Consider the following 25,492-nt stretch of genomic DNA (forward strand, 5'->3'; position numbering starts at 1 on the left):
TTTCCTATACAGTGTCTACTCTCTGCAGAAATATTTAGTTTCTTTCATACAAATTATTATAACTTTTCCATAAATTTATTAATTTTTGAAGAAAAGTATAGGAACAGAGATTAAATATAGAATAGTATACAAATATCTGGAACCTTGACCCCAAATGTGGTCTCCCAGCTCAATAATACAGTTATTATAACCTATAGAATAAAGAGAACTTATATCATCTAAATGGTTATTAAACCTACGATCGACTCTTGCTAATGATTTTTTATAATATGTTATGTAACATAGCTATGTTGTTAATTATTTTATATCGAACTCGGTATGACTTTTATCCACAAGCTATTGATGTGTAATAATCACCCACAGTATACAACGTTCCGAAAAACCAAACGAACACTCAAATAGACGAGGAAGGAGCTAGGTCGCTTAAACTTGGAATGACTTTTACAATCAAGCTATTGATGTATAATGATCATCTAGGATGTACAATATTGTGAAATACCAAACGAACACTCAAGTAGGCAAAGAACGAGCTAGGTCGCTTAAATTTGGAATGACTTTTATCATCAAGCTATTGGTGTGTAATGATCACTTACGATATTCAACATTCTAAAAAATCAAACGAACACACAAGTAGACGAAGAATGAGCTACGTCGTTTAACCTCGGAATGACATTTATTCTCAAGCTCCTGATGTATAATGATCACCTTCGAAATACAAAATTCTGATAAACCAAACGAACACTCAAGTAGACGAAGAACGAGTCAGGTCGCTTAAATTCGAATTGACTTTAATCCTCAAGCTATTGATGTATAATGACCACTTATATATTATATAGAACTTTCTGAAAAACCAAAAGAATACTCAAGTAAATGAAGAACGAGTTAGGTCGCTTAAAATTTGGATTTTAAAATAACTTTTATTACTATGTTGAATGTAAAGTACCACCACTTTTATCTTCCACAATAGAATGCTGAAAAAAGTGGAAAAGGTCAAGAGATCACTATATACTATATGTACATACAATATCAACCAACTCTATGTAGAATTCTGACGACATTTGAAACCTTTCATATAAAAATATGTTTAAAAGGTTTTTCTATGATATCGCCGTGACAAATCTGAAAATATTGGGAGGTACCACTTGTGTTGAGTGTTGGGAAATCTATGCTCAATATATATTTCATCAGAATCTAGAGATTTCTAAGTTAAAAAGTTACATCAGTATCTAGACATCATGAGGATCTACACACCTTTGAGATAAAGAGATACTTACATCACCAACTGTGTATTTCGAAATCTTGAGATTTAGAAGGGTAGTTCCTTCGTAGTGCCTAGCTGAAAAGTTCGGTGTCTTTGAAGATTTGAAATACCGACGAGGTAAAACCAATCAATTGTTATATATTTATACTTATATGTATGTATATGTTTCTACCATATCGCTGTCATCATAAAAACACTCTAAAGAAATTAGTATTTGAGTTGTAAATCCGTTAGTTTTTCATAACATCAGTCATACGAAATTTGTATTCGAGTTTAAAAACCTTTAGTTTAGTATTGTTCTACTAGAATGTATTATTCTTTCCTCTTATATACAATAGATATCTAAAAGCCTTCTTATATCTACATATGTACTATAATAACTTGCATGCAGTTATGTTCGGACTTTCTCCACCTGTTTTCGAGTTAAAGTTCAAGTTGCGTTATCAAAAGTAAGATTTAATCCCTATAAGAGATGCTAACAATAACAATATTTTGAAAATTTTAATAAATCCGAAACGCGCACAGGAAAAAGTCAAAAACCACAAACGACAAAGAAAAAGATATCGAAGTTCTTCAGCAGAAAAGTGGAACACGAGACGACGGCAGTAGAAGCAGCCACCACAGAAGATAACAAGAAATTGACAGGTACCAAGCCAAAGCGACCCGCACCAAAGCCGCCTGAGACAAAAGAAACGCCGACAGTTGTTCCAAAAGCAAACACCACAAGCACAGAACAAGCGATAACAGCAGCGCAACAAGTGAAAACAATAAAATCAACAACAACTACAAGCAAAGAAATAAGATCAACAAGAGATTTCGAACACGCAGCACCCACAAGCCGATCATCACAGCGAGAGCATGAAGATCACCGTGAGTTCATTGAGCATCTCTTCGCAGCGGCCATCAGTAATAGCGGCAGCGAAGCCGTTGGCGGCACAGTATACAGCGACGCTGCTGAGGCAACGGACGAAGAGCGTGAATCGTTAGACTACGATGATGATGACGGCTACAACGTGAACAACGCTGGTGTTATATCGCGTGAGACAACGAATGCTAGAAGCAGACAAGCAAAACAAACACGAAAACATGCCTTGGAAGCTGGCCAAATGGAAGCAACAGCAGTTCATTCCACCGTGTCGCTGGAAGATTTCCAAGCGCTATCGACGACGCCGACAATAAACAACAACGCGGCCACCAATTGGAATGTCAACGCAAAGCAAAATGGTAGAGTACAAAAACAAGCCGCTACGAAACGTAGGGCTATAATGAAACACGCATTGAATGTGACGGAGGGGTGTAGTGGTACCAGCAAGCCGGTTGTGTTGTTGAGCGTGGTACTCAAGTGCTCACTGAACCACTATAGCAGAGAGGCTTAGTTGAGAGAGCGCGCGTTGTCAGTGTTGAGCTTATATGCTGGTGTAGAGTTGTGTAGAATTGTATGCAATATAGTACACAACCGTTATCATATCTCAAGCGCTTCATATTGTAATAGGCCCTTGCATAAGCTTGGTTATTTCTTGATTTGGATAATTTGCCCAGCAGCTTTGTGCTCAATGACTTTTCGGTTTTTTAGTTATAAAACTTACTCATTTTCTAACTATTGTCTCTTCAGCATTTAAAATGCTCTACCAGTCATGAGCACAACAATCTTAGATCGTAATAGAGCTTCCGAAATACCTAAAAGTGATCTAGAAATTTTGAAAAGCTGAGAAGAGGTTCAAGTCAGTCTAAACTTCTACTATGTAGTAATATTTCCCATTAAGTAATAGACCACTTTCGAAATTGTGAAGCATAGTTTAACCATGAAGTTAGTTTAAGGACTTGAAATGAAAATTGATCTGTTCGTATATTTTTAAGAAAACGTCGGAAATCTTAATAAGTGAATAACAGATCAATGGAAAAGTATCCTGTAGGTAGTAACCTTATAAAGTGAACAACGGGTCAATTGAATAGTCCCCTAACGTAGTAAAACATGGTTCCATTTGAGGGCGATGCACTGATTCCAGTGACCCTCCAAATTTTCGATACCACTTTTGTAGTACGAGTTGTCATTTCGTCTTTGTTTCGGTGATCATCTCGTCATCCGACGAAATTTTCTTCCCAACGAGCATTCCTTTGAGATTTAAGAACCGGAAACAGTCGCTAAAAGCCCGATCTTGAGATTGCGGGGGATGCGGAATGAATTCGTAACCCAATTCCTGGATTTTTCATCAAATTCACTGACTTGTGACGCCCTGCATTGTCTTGGTGAGACAGCACTTTAGTTTTCTTCAAATGCTGCCATTTTCTACGATTTCGTCCCTCAAACAGCCCAATAAAGCTTTGTAATAATCGCTGTTCATGATGCTACTCCTTTCAAGGTAGTCAGTAAAAATTATTCCATGCGCATCCCAAAATAAAGTCGCCGTAACCCTGCCAGCCGACTGTTGCATGTTTCCACGCTTTGGAGCGGGTTCATTGTGGCCAGTCTAGTTTGACGACTATCTAGTGCGCTTCGGAGTTAAATTGTGGAGCCATTTTTCAACCGTTCTCACATATCAATGCAAAAACTCGGGTTTATTCAACTTGAACATCTCCAAACACTACTCCGAATCATCAACTTGTACTTCATTTTAGTCAAAAATGAGTTCACCCACTTTGCACAGATCTTTCTTATATCCAAATATTCGAGAACGATAAGATGTACAGTTGATATCTTTAGAGTGCCTGCTATCTCGAAGATCTTCACTTTAGTGTCCTCAGAAATTATTATATGGTCTTTTTTTGATGTTTTCTTCGGTAACAACATCTTTTGGGGCTCCACTGAGTACACCGTCTTCGATGCTCATTTCACCATGTCTAAACTTAGCATAACATTCTTTGATGGTTAGTTCTCCTGGTGCAGTGTCCGGAACTCATCATCAAGCTAAGTTTTTCTTTAACTGTAGCAAATCCCGTTTATCTATTTTTTTCACAATAACAAAAGCTGCTGCATTCAAAATGATCACAATTCGCAAGGTTAGGGTTAACTAAGTAACATATGAATTCAATTCTGGGCCATCAGTGTGACAGGCCGGAGATTTTTCAATGGACCTTGCGCTAAGTGATCATAAACACCTATAAACATTGCTAAAATCTACTGGCTAACTGTAAATTACACACGTTAATGACATGACCTCTGCTTTCTGACTAATTTTTTACATACTTAAAACTCGAAGCTTATTAATTTGATTAAGTTTGACCCCGACGGACCTTCATACTGCGCACATGTGTATGTTTTATTTCCGTTTTACAACTGCGGCACGCAACTATAAATGACTGTTTAATAAAACGGCGTGTAGCACACCTTAAAAATCACCAAACCACAAAGCCGCTCATTACATATGCCATATTATATGCACACACATTTAAACTCTCCAAAGCAGTGCGAAAAATTACAGAATGAACAACACTGACGGCGCTCCAACAAAAGCGCCGCAACAGTCAATAACGCGACGCCGCCGCTGCTGCTGCTCTTTTTTACCGCTGTTGCTTTCAATGCCCATTGTTGGGCTTTCTCTGCGCTTAGCAGCGTTAGCAGCAGCAACAATGCAGGCACAGCTCCAATTGGAGCCTCAAACCGTGTTCTACAACTGCCAATCTACAAGTCACACAAACTAATTTCCAGTGTGACTTCAGTAATGCTTTACATTTCACAGGCGACGGTTCGGCGACTTACGTGAAACGAGTTGAAACGTCAAAAAGTCTCATTGCTGACAGTGACAAAGACAGCGACGCGGCGCAATCGATTAATGTAATTGTTGCTGCCGATTGTGGTCTAAACCAGCCACAGCGGTACACATATCAGAGGCAACGAGCTAAAGCTGAAATTAATGCCTCAGTGGATCAGTGTGTTGATAGTGAAAAATTGGAAAAATCGGAAAAATCCGTAACCGACGGTAAGCGTGTAAAGAATGCGAAGAAATTGTGCGTCCGCAAGTTGGTCGTACAAACAGAATCGTGGAAAACGGCGAATGCCATAAAACGTGTTGAAGTTCAATATCGTGGAGAGCAGCGAACGAAAGCACAAGAGCCAGCCGAAAGTGTAAACGAGCAGACGGTGGGAGCAGAAAGTGCAATTACACGCAAAGAAGCCACAGGTGGGCAAACGAAAAGGTTCAAATTATGGTAGTGATGAAATGAAAGAGTTCAAGAAGAAAAAATAAGTGCATGAAAACATCAAAGAAAATAGTTTTGCGTGCTTAACGAATATAAAAAAATATATTTAGTTGTTGCTAAAGTAGTGTAAAAGGTAGTGAATATATAATATGCATACATACCCGCATATATAGATACATATATACATATATTGCATTTCATGTGATTTCATAACCTTTGCACTCGCAAAAATGCATAAATGCAGAAGAATATAAAAAATATGGCACAAAAATCGAAAATGAATTATGACATCAAAGCAATCAAAATAAAAATAAAAATATTAATAATAATAAAAAGTAATTTAATTAGAAATAATAATAATAAATAATAACAAATAATAGTAAAATAATCATAATAAATAGTAAAATAATACAAATAAAATACGCGGAAATAAGAAAAAATCGAAAAAACAAATATCCGTCTTCTTTGAGTTCTACAATGTTCAGAAGCTTAATATTAAATTGTGGGATCATAAAGCCGTCTTATTGGAGCTTGTTGGTATAGTTGTTAGAGTCAACTAAAAGATGAATAACGCTGCCAAATAGCGAGTCCTTGGCATAAATCCGGAGCTGTTTCTCTTACGTAGACCCTGCCGAGAGAACTATTTGTTAGAGTTTCTAAACTCTTTATAAAGCGATCTGATTATCGCTACGTCCAAATTTTCGATACCATTTTTGTAGTACGATTTAATCTTTATTTCTAAACAGGCCACAGTTTCGGCGATCACCGCTTCATTCGACGAAAATGTTTTCCCAGCGGTCATTCTTTTGATATATGAGAACAGAAAGTAATCTTTGAATGTCAGATCTGGAAACTACGGAGGATCCGGAAGCAATTCGAAGTCCAAGTAATGAATTATTTCCATCGTTTTCACTGACTTGTGACACTCTCTCTTGATGAAACATCTCTTATATTTTCTTAGAATGTGGCCGATTTCGTCCTTCAAACGTTCCAATATCGCTATGTAATTGTCGTTGTTGTTCTCGGCCTGATTAAAATCGGGTTTCGTTCCGATTACGTAGACTCGACTGTCGGGAGAACAACGATATGTAATAGTCGCTGTTGATGATCCTTTCTTTTTCAAGATATTCAATAAAAAAAAAATTCCAAGCGCACCACAAAATACAGACGCCGTAACCTTGCGAGTCGACTTTTGCGTTTTTCCATGCTTTGGAGCGGCTTCATTGTATTCAGTCCACTTGGATCATTGTCGATCTGGCTTCAAATTATGGATCCATGTTTCATCCGTTCTCACATAGCAATACAAAAACCCAGTTTTATTGCGCTTGAACTTATCCAACACTGATCCGAATCATCAACTCGTCGTTGTTTTTGGTCAAAAGTGAGGTCCCGCAGCATCCACATTGCATATAGCTTTCTCATACCCAAATATTCGTGAAGGATATGATGTACACGTTTAGTTGATATCTTCAGGGTGTCTGCTATCTCGAAGAACTTAGCTTTACGGTTATACAAAATCATTTTGCAGACTTCAAGACTTTCCTGGGGCAGTGTCCGGAAATTGGTTATTAGGCCAAGTTTTAGCTTGAGGAATATCCTTTGGCATTTATTTTTTGAAGATTATTAACTGTTATATTATTAACGAGCTTCAATTTTAGGCCTTAAATAGTCGGTTATTATCTAACGATAGCGGTCGTTATTGACGAATACGTTCCCACCGGCATCATTGTTGAAGAAATAAAGACCGATGATTCCACCGGCCCACAAACCACACCAAACCGTTGTTTTTCTGGATGAAAGGGCAGCTTTTGAATCTCTTCAGGTTGTTCTTCGTCCCAAATGCGGCAAATTTGCTTGCTTACATACATACCCATTGGGCCAATGCTGAACAAAACTTGGCTCGAAAACCTCGGATCTTCTTGAAACTTTTAAAGAAGATCCCATAAAGCGAAGCGATGTCGCTTGGGAGGGTCGACCAGCTTTAGTTTTTGCACAAGCTGTATTTCGTACGCTTCCAATTTAAGATCTTAATGTAAAATGCGCAAAACCGTTCCATACGTTAGTCCAAGTCAAGATGAATAATGGTGTTGCGAATAGTACGCTCAGTAGACCTACTATGTTGACCATAAGTTGAACTAAGCGCAGGAAAAACTTTTATTACAGAACGTGAGTTTTCGTAAAAAAGTTGAACGATTTGCAAACGTTTGTCAGGCGTTAGTCTTTCCATGATGAAATGCCAAAAAATACTGAACAAAAGTAACATGACAGCTTGACATGATTCAAGCGTGTTCTGTCCAAAAAAAAAGGCTATTGAAAAAAGTACCTTACTGGATCACCCGTTATAACGAAGCATTTTTATTAAAAAAGAGATCAAGAGACACAAAAGTTATAGTAAAGCAAAAGTGGCTAGTCTTCTTTAGGTTAGGTTAGGACAGAGGGTGGTTCCAAAGTCAATGATTCTAATTTGATGTTATATTCGTGCTTTAATCCAAAGTCAATGAATATCACTTGGACAGAAATTTGTGTTTGTGTCTCACAAAAACTCCTAAAAGATAGATCATCCGATTCTCCTTTAATTGAAAATAATATTTTTCGGTAGAGTTTCCAGAAGTATCAAAAAAATTCCCAAAACTCTTATGACCCACAAAAATGTAATAAGCAAATTCAACTAACATAGAAAATGTATGTATAACAATTTATGTTTATCCAACTTTAAAATCAAACGAAAGAATTATGAACCAAAATGTCTTGTAAAAAAGAATCATTAGAAATCTCTAGCACCGAGAAATGGAGTTACGAGTACAAAGGTCTTTTTATATTTTCCAATATAATACATATGTACATATATGTAACTTATACATTTGCGATAATTAGTACCAACTACGAGCTTCATGCTTTTCATTCACTGATTTTCCAGCGCTTCATTATGCCCCTTCACCCAACCGCAGCACATCTACAGCCACACCAACACTGTTCAACACAACTTTTATTTATTTTTTCTTGTTTTGTGAGCTTCTCTCACTATGCTGCATGTAGCGCACTGCGTGTGAATGCAAACTCGTCTAAATATTTAGCTGCCACTTAGGTATAACGTTTTGGTCATTCTCCAGCCATGTCATGTTGCACGCAACCGCCTCCGCAGTTCACCGACTCCGGTGTTATGAATTCCAGTTCCAAGCGAGTAACCACTAATAGCAGTCTGCCAATGGCATTACAAGCAAATTGTTAAATACAGGCAGACATACATACATATATGTATGTATATGTATGAACTCTATGTAAAAGTATGTGCGTGTGATGCTCCAACGCGTCCCTTAAACTAACAAAGCGCGACAGAAGCGCAGTTTTTACGGCACAGATTATTTGTGGATCGCAAGCGGGCTAATTCATTACATACATATATGTACGTATGTGCAGCTTTTTATACACAACTGTGTTTATGAGTATGCCAAATACCTTTCTAATACCACACATGACCTTTGGCTGTCAGCTAGCGACCTTAGCACGTTTCCGGTCATTTTTTAATGTCTTACTTCTTTCTATTTTCTTCTGTAAATCGCTTTTTTCGATTTTTTGTTTTGTTATTCTAGTTTTTAAGACACCATACTTTCTACTGTCCGGCTCAGTGCTAGTAACCGGCTGTTTTTCACCCTGCTTGACAGCTCTACTGTGGCCCTTCTCTCTGTCTTTGTCCACTTTACCTTCCAGTCGCTATATTTTGGTTGTTCTTTTCCTCATATTCGTGCTATGTAAATGTGCGTTGGGGCTCTCTTAAGCGCTGGAAGTTTGTTTTTTACATTCTTTCTTCACCGTCACCTTCTGGCAACTGACTTTTGTTTATGCTGGCGTTGTCACTTTTGCGTCTGCCGCTGAAAGTCTCTATTTGTCATGTGTGGGTCGCCAATAAAAAAAAGTTGCGTACATACAAGTATGTATGTACATACATATAGGCGATGTGTGGCATCTCTCAGCTTGGTAAAAAAGGGGTTTCATAAATTTGCCGCATATTAAAATTTTGATGTCATAAATCTTTTGCTTTAATTGTTTATTCCAAGCATATGTTGTGTAGTAAGATTGATTGTGAATGCGAAAGTATTCGAACAATTTGTAATGGATTTTTTTTTGTGGATCGGACATAGATTCCTGTGTGTGTTGGGTAAACACATAATAGTTATAAATAGCTGATAGGCATCATTATTTATTAAAAACTAAAGTAATTGTGCAAGTAGTTTTCGTTTGATGTAAAAACACACCCAATCGGAATTCGGAAGCAGTCAAATATCGATTGAAAACTTGATGTTTGTACACATGGGGGAAGAAATTCGGACATCGAGGGTAAATTTAAAACAAAAAAAGGAAAACAGCTTGGGATATCAATGAAATTCTTTATTCCTGTGAAAGTACATTCGATGTCATTATGTATGGTACCGATACTCGAGCTCTTTTGCATGGCCAGCACGGGCACGCTAGCAGAAGTCCAGACGCTGAACCCAATTTTCGACGGCTTTTAGTCATAAATCGGCCGATACTGCTGCAATTTCACGTTCGATATACGTACGATGCTCATCAATCGTCGCTGGCTTGTTGGCTTAGACCATAGACTTGACGTAGCACCACAGGAAGCAGTCTAACGGCGTCAAATCGAACGACCGAGACGACCAATTCATTTCGTGCGATGACACGTTCACTAAACTAGCTTTTCAATAAATTGATTGTAACATTCGTTATGTGGCTTGCGGCACCGTCTGGTTGGAACTACATATATATAATGTCCAAGTCCATATCATGCAATTGGGCCCAAAAATATTCGATTATTCGATATTGAGCGGTAGCGATTCCCGTTCACAGTAACGTGCCGGTCTTGATCATCACAGAAGAAGTACGGCCACAGGACGCCGCTGCCCACAAACCTCACCAAACCGTAATTTTTTCGGTGACTCACGGAGTACGTGTGGATTGCCGCCTGACCAATAACGCTTATTGACGAAGTTATTCAGTCAGAAGTGAGCCTAATCGCTGAAGATGATTTTTCAATGAAAATCCGGATCACATTCAAGTTGTTGCTCAGCCTAGTTCACGAATATACAACGATTCTGGTGGTCAAGCGGCTTCAGTTCTTACGTCAATTTAATCTTGTAACGATGTAGACCAAGATCTTTTCGCAAAATTCGCCACAACAACGTCACAGAGATGCCCAACGCTTGGGAAAGACGTGTGAGAGACTGATTTGGGTCTACCTCAATTGATGCGCTAGCGGCGGCCATATTCTCAACACTACGGGAGCTTCTTTGTCCACTAGATGCTCAATTGTTGATCTGACAGGACGATTATGAAGACTATAAATTGGACGTAGCGCTCTTTAAGCGCTCTTTCCTCTGCTGTCTCTCTCTCTCTCTCTCAGTGTACCCGGTATCATATTCATTCAGTTTCCGCACCTCGAAAGACTTTGAACAAAATTTTAATATAGCTCTCTATTGTGCTTAAAGCAGGAATTTCATTAACATTTTTCTAGGAGATTTTACTAAAAAGAAGATTTCTTGAAAATATTTTCGGAAACCGCATCTTGTGAATAATGTAACGATAAACCATTTAGTTGAATTGAGCCAAAGAGTAAATTGGTGCCGCTTTGAGGTGGTGTTATGAAAGACAAAGCTTTTCTTGGTCTCTCACTTTTGAAGATAATTTCAGTGACCTCTCTATTGAATAAAATTATAAGGAGTGAACATAATCTGAAATGCGCTTTACAAAGGTAGTCCTATGAATTTTATCTATTACAGAGGTGGACTGCATTTTGTCTCGTTAAACAAATGTTTCTCTTCGAAAACCTTCATAGCTCAGTCTGATGAAGGACTTTATTTCGCAAAAAAAGTTTTGAAGAGACTTTCAGGTTAATTTAGGAGTATTTTTTGGCCACAAATATAAAGGATACAATGAAATCATTAACGATAATAACGTAAAATGGTTCTAGTTTTAGAGATCAAAAACCATAGAGAAAATCTTTAAATCATTCAGTTCTAATTTATTTAAAAATGAAAATTTTGACTCATTAACTTAATCATGTGTTATATAAACTAGAAATCATTTCGCTCAAACTACAGACCTCATCTCTATTTTGTAGTGTTTTTAGAGACAAAATTTTAATTAGAAAAAAATATATGAACACTCGCTCACTACAAAATCGGAAACTACCATTTACCCAACAACAGGAATTCCGCAACATTTCACCTCCTTATCACCTTTACCTTGGCTTCAGTATATTAAGATACTTAACATAAAGTAAAGTAAAATGAAAAGCACTACTTTTCTCTAACTTTTGATTGTTCTTCCACACCTTTTGCTTCACTTTCGCTGCTGCGGCACAATTTTCCACTCAAAATCGCTTTGGCACCGCTGCAGACGCACTCGATGAAGGGGAAGTCTATGATGAGTACAACAACATGCTCATCTCCTCCGGTCGCCACAGTGCACGGCAAGAGCCACAACTACAGCAACAACAACAACAGCAACAACACAATAACTATGATATTGTTTTACTTAAGGAATTGTCAACAAGTTCTGATTCACTCTTTACAGACCCCATATCACCGCGTAGCATTGGCGAACAACAACAGCAACACAGTGCAGAGACAGCAGCAAATGAATCGGACAAACGTACACCCTTACGCACATATAATCGTTTGGCAGCGCGTGGCCTCAACGATTTGCCAACGCTTATCAAAGATCGACCGATCAGCGAGATCAGCATAACATCGGCCGATACTTCGGGCATACTCTCGCCGACAACAGCACGTGCTGTGCACGAGCTACAGCGTCGACATCGCGCCGATAAGGTAGCGCATTTGTCCGTCTCACAAACGACATACTTGGAATTAGTGCCCGATACGAGTCCCGAGCTCGAGTCGGACAGTCCGGATGAGCAGATGGCGTTGCAGCTGGGTAAGAAATTGGCACAAGTGCTGAGTAGTAGCGGCAGTAGTGGCAGCGCTGCCACAGTGACGCCACAAGATAATGCTGCCGTGGGCACTGTGGGCGGTGCGGATCTCTTTGGTAACCTGGCGAAGACCAAGAAAATCGAATTGCATAATTTATCGTCGAGATTGGGAACGGCAGCAACCACAACGCCAACTGAGGAGAAAACAGGTGAGTGTGTAGTTCGGTTTATAATACTTTATTAGCTTTAAGATCTCATTTCAAAAAAAGGTATTTTAATAATAGGCATTGGCTGAGTTTCTTAAGCCTGATCCATGACCTTGATTAGCCGAAAATCCCATCCTGATTTCTTATACTTATACTTGTATACGTATGTATATTGAACTTCGCATAAAAATGTAAAAGTTCGTTAAAATACACACCCTCAACCCTCGGATATTACAAATTTACTTAATATAAAGGCAATAACACGCATAAATATTGTTTGGCCCCAATTAGCATTAAGTTCATCTTCCATATGAATTTCAGGTTACCTTCGAACACCAGACTTTTAAGGTAAAAAATTCTGGGAAGTTTAGTATTGACTGCCGGGGAATGTCCGACTTCTTTTAAAAATTTTACCTTAGGTGCATTTTGAAGTTCTACCTTCCAGATCGGAAAGAGGACTTAAGGAGTTTAGAGAAATATAGGCATCCTAACATGAGTTTAGTGAAATCTCTCAAGGAACATACTGACTTTATAAAGGAGACAAAGCCTATCGGGGAAATATATAGCCTCAGAAAAATGAACCAAGGTCATCCATTGTTTATAGGAGTCTACCTTTTGTTAAGAGTAGCATTATCGATAAGGTTCATCAAAATATCTCACATATTGACCGATATATCATATATGGAACATAGTAAAAGTCAAACATTATAATGGGTATATGGGTACTAGAAATAACTTAGCTGGATATCATCCAATTTTATCTCAGTTATGACCTAGCCAAGATTGACGGCCAGGACGCTTTCGCTATGTTTCTAGTGAGATTGGCAGGGAATCATTGACTATGAGCTGATACCTTGTGGTCAAACTCTTAATTCGGACCGTTTGAAGAAAGTATTCGTTTAGAAGTAGTCAGTTTTGGCCAACATCCGGGAAGCCATCAAGGCAACCCAAGGCTATACACACCGTTAGGGACTCGTCAGAAGCTCCAGGATCTTGTTTGGAAGGTTCCTATGTATCCACCTTGTAGTCCGAACATGGCACCAAATATCGTTAAACTCTAAATTTGTACCATCTGAAGAAAACCATCGACCAAAAAAGGTTCGAGACATTGTGTTCTATCAGGCCAAGCTACAAACACCGTTAGGGACTCGTCAAAAGCTCCAGGAGATTGTATGGAAGGTTATTATGTATTCAAGTTATGGCCCGAACATGGCACCAAATATCATCAAACTCTTAATTCGAACCGTCTGAAAAAAAAATCGCCCAAAAGCGGTCCACTTTTACCAATAGACTAGGCATTGTGTTCCATCAGGACAAAGACAGGATACACACACGCTTAAGAACTCCTCAGGAGCTCCAGGAGCTTGTTTAGAAAGTTCTTATGTATCCACTTTATAGTCCAAACCTGGTAAGTGATCAAGTGATGTCAAAGTTAACGCCAAACAAACTCATGAACCGAATCAGCGATTTGACGCTGAATCGCACTAAAAACGAATCGTTTCTACATTTTTCCTTTCACTTACGACAAACGTCAAGAGAAGCGGTCGTTAGCCAGCGTAAGACAAAATTGACAGTCGGAAAGGTTTCTGCATTTTGTAGTGTTGAGTTGACATTGTATCTACTCTCTTATGAGCTGCTTCTCCACGGCCAAACTCTTAATACGGACCTGTACTGTCGAAAATTGGACCATCAGAAGGAAGCTGTCGTCCAGAAGCAGCCAGCTTTGAACAATAGGAGAAAAATTGTGTTCTACATATATCGATAGTCAGGTGCTGAGAGAACTTGGTTGAGAGGTTTTTATGGAGTCTACGTTATAGTCTGGGCCTGGCACCAAGTGATTATAATCTGCTCTCGTCTATGGCGAATGATTTCGCTGATAGAAAATTTGACTTAAGAGAAACTTGTGTATAGTCTATATCCCAGTTTTGTGCTAATAGAGACAATAGTTTAAATGAGACTAGCCAGAAGCTCAGAGAACTTGGTTGAGAAGTTTTTATAAGTCTACCAAAGGTGATTACTATCTGTTCTCGTCTATGGCGAATGAGTTTGCTGATGAAAATTTGCCTTAAGAAAAACTTGTGAATATGGACTTTGGCACGTTTTTGCCAATAGCGACAAGAGTTTCTATGAGAGGGATATTACGAAAATACCCTCAAAATGACAGCAAGTTTTCGAACATAACGGTGCACATTTTACCTAAATCGAATCATTCTAACAAACCTAAATAAGACCTTCAATTGAATGCAAATGTTAATTGAATACTTTTACTGAAGCCTACCTTTATATAGCTACATAAATACTGAATCCCTTGGGGACCAACTAACAGTCTGTTTGCATTTGCAAAGAGAGCCCTTACACTCTGTGTAAGTTCTTCCTTCGGTATACCATTTATTTTCCAAAAACATTTCAAGTAATTTTTCGAGTATTTCTAATATGTTTTCAGTTAATACATTTGCAAATATTTGCATTCAAAGGCTGAGGCCTTAACAGGCAATCAAACCAAAACAAAATAAAATAATATTTAATAAAAATATTTAAGTCTTTAAGCTCATCCACTTGCTGCTCCGTGTTTGCATTCCATTAAGCGCTCCATTTGCGTAAAAATAATAAATAAACAGCGCCAACCTATCAACGTGCCATTACGGTATGCGCTCACATTACACACACACACTCACATACACATACATATATGGTAGGTCAAACACATATGACCGGCTTTTAGGCGCATGCTGCTAGTATTTATTTACCCATTAACCCAGTCAAAACAAATGCGGCAAAAACATTTACTTTACCCCTTAACACACTGCCGGCGCAATTGAGTTGCATGTGAACAGACATACGAACGTACATACACACATACAGACACATATAAATTCACTCTGGCTAAAATTTGATAGTGGACGTGAGAATGTGACCTCAGTGGATGCTTTTCATTTTGCACATGCACACACACACACACAAACAAAATAAAAAAGCTACAAGCTCAAAGGAGACCGAGATGTATGTATGTAGAAACGATTCGTTTACAATTATAATACCGTTACTTGGATATAAGTAAGAGCTGTGTACATGCACCGCATCAGCTGTGTTCACACACACACATGCATATAATAGACACACGTGCTCGGCACAAGCTGGGAATTATTTAAATACCCTTTTGACCAAAAAATCCTAGATCATACACGACTCCATTTGGCTAGCGACGAGACAGTGCGTGTGTATGCGAAGTAAATAAATGGTTGCGGAATTGCAACCGCAATAATTGGGGATACATACACATGAAATATTACCAAATATTTAGAGAACATTCCTAGTGCAAAAGCTCGAAGTAAATACAAGAAGTTGTAATACTGATAATGAGATAACTTCTTTATGCATTTTAAGACATTCCTACTTCAATATTGGTCCTGTTACAAACTAAGTAGTTCTGAGAGAGTCTACCATAGTTCGACAGCCATCACTATGCTTCCGAAGTTCCGAAAAAAAGGAAAAAACGTTAACTACCGTTAGAACACAGCTGAATTTTTTATAGCATAAAAAAGGATAAAACAAAATCTTTATTCTGATTTTAATAGGTCAGTTTGAATGGCAGCTATAAGATATAATGGTTCGATCTAATAGTACGTTTGGCGATTGTGGCGACGGTTTGAATAATAATCTATACGAAATTTCGTGAAGATAATCCCTCAAATTCAAAGTAAACAGGACCTTTTGAATATAGCGCCACCTGGTGGCACCATCTATATGTCAACTGGTGCGTTAGAATCTGCTATCTTTATCGATTGTCTTGTGAGAATTTCATGACATTTCATCGATTGCAAGTGAAGTTATTGCGTTTAAGTGTCAGTATGTTTGTGTTATCGGTGCGAAAATGAGCTTCGAACAAAGAGCCAACATTAAATTTTGTTTTAAAATTGGTAAAACTTTTACCGAAACGTTTCAATTGATGAAACAAGTTTATGGCGATGATTGTCTATCCCGTAGCAGAGTGCACGAGTGGTTTCAACGTTTTAGAATTGGTCGTGAGGACATAAATGACGATCAACATGTGGGCCAATCAAAATCCGTGAACACCGGAAATTCCATCGAAACTGTGCGTGAATTCATCAAAAATCAGCCGAAATCATCATTGAAATTCATGGAAATGGAATTGAACATTTCCAAAACATCGATTTATCGCATTTTGACCGAACATTTGGGCTTACGAAAGGTGTGTGCACGGTTTGTTCCGCACAAATTGACTGACGACCAAAAATTGCTCTCGGCAATCGACGCTTGTGACCGATTATTTGTCCAAAAATCACATTTTAACCATTAACCACTTCCCGTATTCACCTGATGTGGCACAGTGCAACTTTTTCCTTTTCAGAAAAATGCATTTGCTCATGAAAGGAAAGCGTTATGCAGACGTAGAGGCCATTCAAAAGGTTTGCACCGGCATACTGTCGACCATGCCGGCCAACGAGCTAAAACACTCGTTCGACATGCTTTTGGACCGTGCAAAAAGCTGTATTGAAGCAAAAGGAGACTATTTTGAATAAAATAAATTGATTTTGCCGAAAAAATTATTTGTTCTATTTTTTTTAAGTCCTGTTTACTGTGGAACGCTCCTTGTATATATTGTGCTGACTTTCTTAAGAGCAGAGTACTCATTTCTAGTCTTATCGATAAGAAAGCCGAGTCCGATTTTGATACCGCAACTGATTTAAAAGTGGACAAGTAATCCAATTTCGGTTCCGGCCAATATCGCCTTAGCAACCATCTGTTAGTCAAGTTCTGGTTAACTTAACCAAGACACCTTCTTTCGGTATATAACCTTGTTTTTTATATAGAATTTAACTGACAGATTTCTGCGAACCAGTCAATGAAAAAGCGGCCCTTAAAGTTCCATGAGCTTCAACCAACAGATCCCATACGCAATATTAAGAAGCCAAACTCATGTTAGTTTGTGTCGATTATAGCATCAACGATCTTTTAGAATGGCCAGAGTATACTTATGACATAACTCGCTTTCTTCAAGCAATGATATTGAGATAATTGAGAGGTCGAACGTATAGTATTTTATGAGCTCATAGACGACGAATTAACTAATTTGGCCGAGGAACCATCAGCACACACAGGATTTTTGTCTTTTAGGCACGCCTTTCTAAATTTCTCATAACCCGGTGATGAAGCGGCAATAACATTGTCACAGTTCAGAAGTTCTGGTTAATCATCTGAACTCTGCGTTCCACTGCTCTGCTCCTTGTCTATTTATATGAGCGAGATCATAAATATATTATTTATCTTCTTTCGTTTCCGAAAAGATCGTCATTTTACAACTACTGAAATCCCCAATACATAGTCAGACCGATTGATAGATCTTTGTGTGCCTGTTTCCATCCGAAATTTAATTTTAAGCTGGAATCATTGATTCCAGTCCTCTCTATTTCGTTAGACAAAGTATGGCTGAGTTTTTTATCATTATTTTTCTTATACAGGTAGCCTCTTTTGATTATAATTTAAACCTGCTTACGCGATTATAGCCGAGTGCCTGTTTCTTCTTTTCGCTACGTGGCCTTAAAGCGAAGCCAGGTCTAATTTTAAGGCTGGTCGAATCTCAGAGCTGGAGTGTTTTCATCCATCCAGTCCTCTCTAGCCGCTGTTCGCTTAGACATATATCTCGTAACTTCTGCAGAATTTTTCTGAAAACTCGTTTTTTTGCTGTCATCTCTGCACCATATAGCAGGACGGGAATTTTTGTTTTACTTTTCAATTGCCTTCATTCAATGTCCGAGTAGACCTGTTGGCAAGAGCAATCCTGCGTTGGAATTTCCAGGCCGACATTATTAGTGGTGTTATGCTGGTTTCTAAATAGGTAGCTACAACTTCAAAGTTATGACTGACCTGATTCTTTATTTGATGACAGGAGATATTTCGTTTTGCCCTCGTTCACTACCAGACCCATTTTCTGTGCTTCCTTGTCTAGCCTAGAGAAAGCAGAACTAACGGCGCGGGTGTTGAGGCCGATGATATCAATATCGTCGGCTTCCGCCAGCAGCTTGTAATTTGAATTTGTTCTTAGGGAGGTTGATTATATATTTAAAGCTGCTGAGGTTGAGGTTGGCATAGCTCATGCCTTGGAGTTGTGGCTAATACATATCTCTACCTACTCCTTCTTCCTTGCGCAGAAGTCCCTTTGAGGACCCACTAAATTTTCTTAATTTTTCAAATAAATAGAGCAAATATTTCAAAAACCTCGTAGAGGGGTACAACTAAAACAACAAATTTCCGCTTAACCTCATGTAATGTTGTTCAGAGTAGAAGAAAAATTGATACAAAAACCACCAAGTGGTTGGTAGCGGGTCGCGGCTCTTCGATTGCTGGAAGACTGCCGACCTCATCTATTCAATAAGACGAATCAATATAGTATCTTGTATTAAAATTTTGACTTATGACATTTACGAACAAGTTTGGTTGCGAGTAAAATATACTTTAGAATATGATTTTGTATAAAGTACAAGGTCTGTCGCAAAAAAAACAGAACTTTTTAAATATAACTGTTGCTGGTGGCGCCACCTATTCGTGGGTATATGAAATAAAAAGTTTGGTCTCTTGTTGACATTTCGTAAAAATTTTAAGGACAATTGGATAACTACAATCGATGTTATCGATCAAAAAGTGACAGCAGCTTTTGGTCATCGGTCGTAAAATGCAAAGAGCAAATATTAAATTTTGTTTTAAACTTGGGAAAACGTTTACTGAAACATTTCAAATGATGAAAAAAGTTTATGGTGATCAGTGCCTATCCGTAGTAATGTGCATGAGTGGTTTAAGCGATTCCAAGAAGGTCGTGAGGACCTCTGTGACGATCAGAAGTCGGTCGTCTTCAGAAGTCAAAAACAAAGACAATGCTGATTTGTTTTTACGATTCCGAGGTATTGTACACCGAGAGTTCGTCCCACCTGGCCAAACGATTAATGCTGTGTTTTACTTTGGTGTTATGAAGCGTCTTTTGTCACGCATTCGTCGTGCTCGACCACAATACCGTGAGGCAGGGTCCTGGCGCCTGTTGCACGATAATGCGCCGTGTCATCGGTCAACGCTTGTCACTGATTTTTTGACAAAAAACTCCATATTAACCATTAATCACTCACCCTACTCAGCTGATCTGGCACCCTGTGATTTTTACCTATTTGGAAAACTTCATTTGCCCATGAAAGGACACTGGTTTCAGGACATTTCAGCTATCCAAAAGGCGACGACCGATATTCTCAAGAGCATTCCGAAAAATGACCTTAAACACTCATTTGAAATGCTAATTGACCGGACTAAACGCTGTATTGAAGCACAAGGAAACTACTTTGAATAAAAAAATATAACTTTTGAAAAATATTAATTTTTTGTTGTTTTTTTTAACAGTCCTGTTTCTTTTGCGACAGATCTTGTAATTTAGTGATACATTTATTACAATAGCAACACCAACTTAATGCTTTGGCCTTGTGTATTTGTTGAAAAACTTTTAGATTACATTACAACTTTTCTTCGCTACTAATAATAACAAAGCAGAAACTCGAAAGTGTCGATAAAAAATCATTTTTTTACCAAAATTATTTAAAAAAATATACCTTAATTGATTTCATAACAATCATCCATAATATTTTTCTAATAAAATTGCGATAAATAACCTTTTTTTCTGTAAAAACTTTCCGGCATATCAATACGCCTATCAGCTGTAAATTGTATGCAAATGCGCTGTTATTTTAAAACTTTCCAACAGCATCCGTTAGCCTCTAATTAAAATCCTTCAACCCAAAAAAATGCAAACATATTAATTATACCTCTTACCCTTAACACCGCCAAACAAACAAACTTGCAGGTTCTCCGTCTCCCTCTCTCACAACGATAAGTTTTTAAACGTTATTGCCTAAGCTTTTATCGAGATAATTTTTTCATTTTTCTTGCGTCTTCTTTTCATGTTTATTGACCTTAAAAGCATTTTTACAATTATATTGAAAGCTCGTTGCACAAACACAAGTACTTGTGCACATTTTTTTACTGTTAATTAAATCAAGTTACTTTACAAACACTTCACGAACGAGAAGAAGGGCTTCGGCTAAATAAATGAGCCGTTCGAGACTGACGGAGATGAGAGAGGGATAGCCTATTTGGTGTGGGTAAATGGAAAACGACTTACTTAAGGGATACTGTTTGGTGTCTTTGCACTGAGCATTTTTGTAAAAATCATAAACATAAAAGTTAAAAAATATTAAAAAAGTAATGATAAATATTATAATACTTATGTACAAAACCCGGAAACTTAAAAATAAAAAAATTAAGGGTGTCGAAGCATTGGGAAAAGAGATGCGTGGTTAAAGAAAAATTCTTTAGGATTGGGTAATATAAAACGCGTGCTAGATGTAGAAGTATAATTTTATGGCTTGCCACATGACGCTATAGGATCACCATATTTTTATTGTAATTAACGGACATACTTAAATTCTGTTCCCACGACCGTCGGGTTTAAGTAACCGGAATTCGAAATTTTATACGGTCAAGGACTATCAACTCGGCACCATTTCTCGAACTTACCTCAGGAATGTTTTTTGCCGCTACAACAACATCAACCATAAATAAGCTGATTCTTCAAGCTCTAAAGAACTGCCAAAAATCACCAGGAACCAGAGTTTGTATGAGACATACCACCAGTTCGCTGACCTGAATTTGTCTACTTTTGACGCATAGTTGTTGGCTGCTGAAACCGTTCAGAAGAAGCGAGAAATAAGATTGAAAAAAGACTACTGTACTTCAAATACATTCCTCGTGAAGCACTCCTTCAACAAATTCCGAAAGAGCTCCGCATTCTTAAAACTTCTTCCGATCATGGTACTGGTACAATTTCCGAGTGCTGTTCATTCGTTCAAGTCGAGTCAATCCTAAAGCCTCTTTTAGAGTTGTGTGATATGCTACTTTTCTTCTAGCATTTTTTTAGTTTACTTCATAAAATATCCTCTACTCAGACCTCCGCAGGGATCCTTTACGATTTAAAGATCAGGTTAGCAAATCGAAATCGAGCTATAAATCCTACTAATTTATTTAACCAACTAAAGACTGTAAACTGAAGCTTGATATTGGAAGCCATCGGTTATAAGCGTCCCGCTATGGACCGTTCTCTTGTGGAAGTTATCTTTAATATTTGAAAGCTTTCTCTTCCGAAGCAAACATTTTTTGTAGACCTACCCGCTGCTTCGATCTTCAGGATCCTTCAGGTGAACTGAACTGAACTGAAAACTATACTAATTTATTGATTCGACTGGGTACCAGTATCCAACATCCGTCTATGGGCCGTTGCGGGAAGGATCATTATTATTTGGAAACTTGCTCTTCCGAAACAACCTTAATATTTGAAAGCATTCGCTTCCGAAGCAAACCTTTTTTGTAGACCTATCCGCTACTCCGTTCCACACAAGGATCCTTTAGGGTTATGATTTGCAGTCTGCTCACATACCGTAGTCAAGCTGAAAACCATACTAATTTATTCAATCAACCGTGGTCGGTAAACTAGTGCTTGCTACTGGAAGCTCCTGGTATCCAACAACCGTCTACAGGCCGTTTTCTTTTTGAGTTGTCCTCTCTTTCAGAATTCTTAGATAAGGTTTCCTTTTTCTAGCATCTTTCGAGTTTAGTTCATCAAATACCCTCTACTCAGATCTCCACCAGCGATCTTTTAAGGATTGAAGATCAGGTTCTCATATCGAAACCGAGCTATAAATCCTATTAATATATTGAACCAATTAAAGACTTTAAACAAGAGCTTGATATAGGAAGCTACCAGTTGCGCCCCGCTATGGACCGTTCTCTTTTGGAAGGTATCGTTAATATTTGAAAGCTCTCTCTTCCGAAGCAAACCAACCAAAGCTAAGCTGAAAACTCTACTAATTTATTGAATCGTTTGTGGACGATAAACTGTAGCTTGATACTGGAAGCTACTGTAAACAATATCAGTTGAAAGCTTACTCTCCCGAAGAAAAACTTTTTGTAGACCTAACCGCTACTCCGATCTCCACAAGGCTCCTTAAGTGGCATGATTTGTAGCCAGCTCACATGCCGATGCCAAAACTGAAATCTTTACTAATCTGTTGAATCGACAGTGGACGGTAAACTGAAGCTTTATACTGGAAACTACCGGTACTCAATATCCGTCTATAGGCCGCTCTCTTGCGGGAAGAATCATTATTAGTTGGAAGCTTGCTCGTCTGAAGCCATCTGTGTATCTACGTGGAGAGTCGTGTCACAGCTCTAATAACTTTTTCCTTCATCTACCAAACTAAATCTTTCTCAGGGTGGTTGCTTTGAAAAGTTGTACTTTAAGTGTAGGTGCTCTCAGAATAGCAGTAACGGAAGCGTAAAAGGTGGGATCTCACGTTCTACGTGTCTTTATCAGCTAGGTAGAATACTTTCTACCGATCTTACTAGCATTTGTGTTTCTCAAAGCAATTCAAGCGCAAGCATCGCGAGAAACAAAGTAAAACTGGATCCACATCAAACTACCAAGCATGCGGAAATTTTTACTTTGGTCTAGCTTCTTAGCTCGCTTACAACAAATTGTAAACATGATCTACCATATACATATATCGACTTCTTATTAACGCATCTTTAAGGCAAACCACGGCACAAATGTTTCTTTCTTGTTAAGCCGCAGTTGGGGTTGTTTTTCCGAGGTTATTTATTTTATTATCCCTTTATTGTGTTTATTGGCAAGGTTCATTGCCTTTCATTTGTTCTTTTTTTTGTTTCTTTATTTTTTTATATGGATTTTTTATTACTTTTTGCTGATTTCCTTTTTCTTTTCATTTCCTTTTTTCCGGCTCATCACCGCCCGCCAAAGTAGAGCCCGCAAACAATTACAAAGAATATAAGTTCGTCTCATTTTTGTTAACAAAGAAACGTGTGTTTTTCTTTTTCTTGTTTCTTTCATGGTTTCACCGGCGGATACCACACTCCCACCACCACCAACACCGACAACCGCCTACAACAACACCTTCACATTCGCCAGATGCCAGCACAACGAACAGCAAACAGTTGCCGCCTTCGACAGAAACTCAATCAACCGTTATAATTTCGTTTAAATCATCGCAAACACCTGTTCAGTCTCAGCAACAGCTACAGCAACAATCGCCAACACCAGCGACACCGCCTCCAACGACAAGAACGAAACGGGAAACCGCTAGCGTGTCTACCCCAACCACAACCACAGCGACAGCGGCTGCGGCGACTGGCACAGCATCGGAAGTTGCTGCATCAACGCCTACGAACGCTACAGCAACAACAACAACTACAACAGCAGGAGCGTTGGCATCCACAGAAACTGGCGTTCTAACAGCAGCAACACCTTTAACACCCGCCACACCCAGCAACAATGTACTCAAACGAGTCGCCTCACTCACGGCTGAGAAGGCAGCAGCTACAGCAGCCGCCGCCGCCGCCAACGCTATTAACGCCAATGCAAACGGAAGTGCGAGCGCCACCGGCATGGCCGCGCATTTGGAGTATATCAGCGGCTGTCGGCGTCTATCTTATGTGCCGGAGAAGTTAAGCTTCGCTGCGTATGAAAAGTTCGAAGGTAAGTAAAACAAGCGTGTGCCTGTGTTATGCCAACCTGCCTCTCTGCCTGACTGCCTCTGTGCTTGCCTTGGTACCCTACTGCTAGCTTTACTTAGTCCGCAACGCCTTTGTCCTGTCAAATGAGTGTGCCGCGAAAGGATGTTATGGCATTGTGTAGTGTCTTCTTCGCCGCCGCTGCCGGCTGGCTTCCCCGCCCGCTCTCACTTTTGTGTGTGATTTGGTGCGCAAATTTGCACACGTTTTTATTATTCATGCACCGGTATTTACCTTTTGTTAACTTTATCAGAGTGTGTTGATATTTTTTTCTACTCACACTTTGTGCGAAAGATTTTTTCCCTTCTACGAAATTTTCTCTTTTAATTTCTGTTTAAATATTGACGCATATTGTAAGCGGAAATTGTAATCTTGAGAATCAGCCAAGTCGAACGTACCTACCGTTAAGTAAAAGTATAAGGAATCTTACTCAATGCGCGCTCATCCTTTCCAGCGCTTGCCGTCTCCTCAGCTCCTCAGTTACCTACTTTGAAGAACGGAAATTTCCAGCTCTCGAATATTTAATGTAGAATTTTATAATGATGTTTGAGGCAAATAATCTTCGATTAGCTTTTCGCTGCGAAAAAAACGGTTTAATTGTGCGCAGTCAAGAAAAAAATTCAAGCGACATAGCAGAGTAATGCCGTTAAATGGTAGGTAATTGAAAGGTTTAAATTCTTGCAGCAGTGTTAATAAAGTGCCTTAAGTTTTCCTTGAAATTTATGCGAGAATGCGAAAACTTTTGTCGCATACTGTAAGTGAATTTTATGAAATAATATCTTAAGTTGCGTTGATAAATTTTGATGCCACAAGCTCAGTTAATCTAACTACATTGCAAAGTTGGAAGAGTAACAGTCGCACAGTGTGTTAAATTTAGCTTCGAATTAGGATTTTCTGCAGTCTTTTTATTATTTAAAAATGTAACGGTGTATAAATGTCAAAAGATGTCCTATCCAACCTCTAGAGAGCTGTTTATTTTCCAAGAAACACAAGATATGGTTTTTATCCGGTTTTAGATCTACCTGTAGTATATAGACTAAATATATGTAGACTAAATATAAGAGATCCCGTATTCGTAAAGATAAGCTCTTATAATCACAGGGACCTCTAAAACTTTCTCGGATTTTTTTGTACCCAGGAAAAATATTAAAATGCGTTATTCCTTCAATGGGATTATAAAAGATTATAACGTTCCTTTAAACGATAATTCCTGTCAAATGAGCAAAATTTCAGGTCGATATCTCGAAAACGGAGAGATTAGATCGCGTATATACAAACAAACAGACAGAGGGGCATGGATAAGTCGACTCTTTTATATAT

At 38.5% G+C, this 25,492-nt stretch overlaps 1 protein-coding gene across 6 annotated transcripts in view; it reads left to right on the forward strand.

Moving 5' to 3' along the window:
• The window catches only part of LOC126754034 (protein cappuccino), a 122,498-nt gene that overhangs the window by 67,024 nt on the left and 29,982 nt on the right, over positions 1-25,492 (forward strand). For 3 of the 6 annotated variants that reach the window (XM_050465884.1, XM_050465886.1, XM_050465885.1), the window contains exons 3-6: positions 1,787-2,485; positions 4,939-5,379; positions 11,795-12,538; positions 23,571-24,137. In XM_050465884.1, the coding sequence (XP_050321841.1) occupies positions 1,787-2,485; positions 4,939-5,379; positions 11,795-12,538; positions 23,571-24,137 (2,451 nt within the window). The remainder of the gene's footprint in view (positions 1-1,786; positions 2,486-4,938; positions 5,380-11,794; positions 12,539-23,570; positions 24,138-25,492) is intronic. The other 3 variants (XM_050465887.1, XM_050465888.1, XM_050465889.1) reach the window with 3 other exon arrangements.

This window comes from Bactrocera neohumeralis, chromosome 3, assembly GCF_024586455.1.
Source record: "Bactrocera neohumeralis isolate Rockhampton chromosome 3, APGP_CSIRO_Bneo_wtdbg2-racon-allhic-juicebox.fasta_v2, whole genome shotgun sequence".
NCBI classification, from domain to species: domain Eukaryota; kingdom Metazoa; phylum Arthropoda; class Insecta; order Diptera; family Tephritidae; genus Bactrocera; species Bactrocera neohumeralis.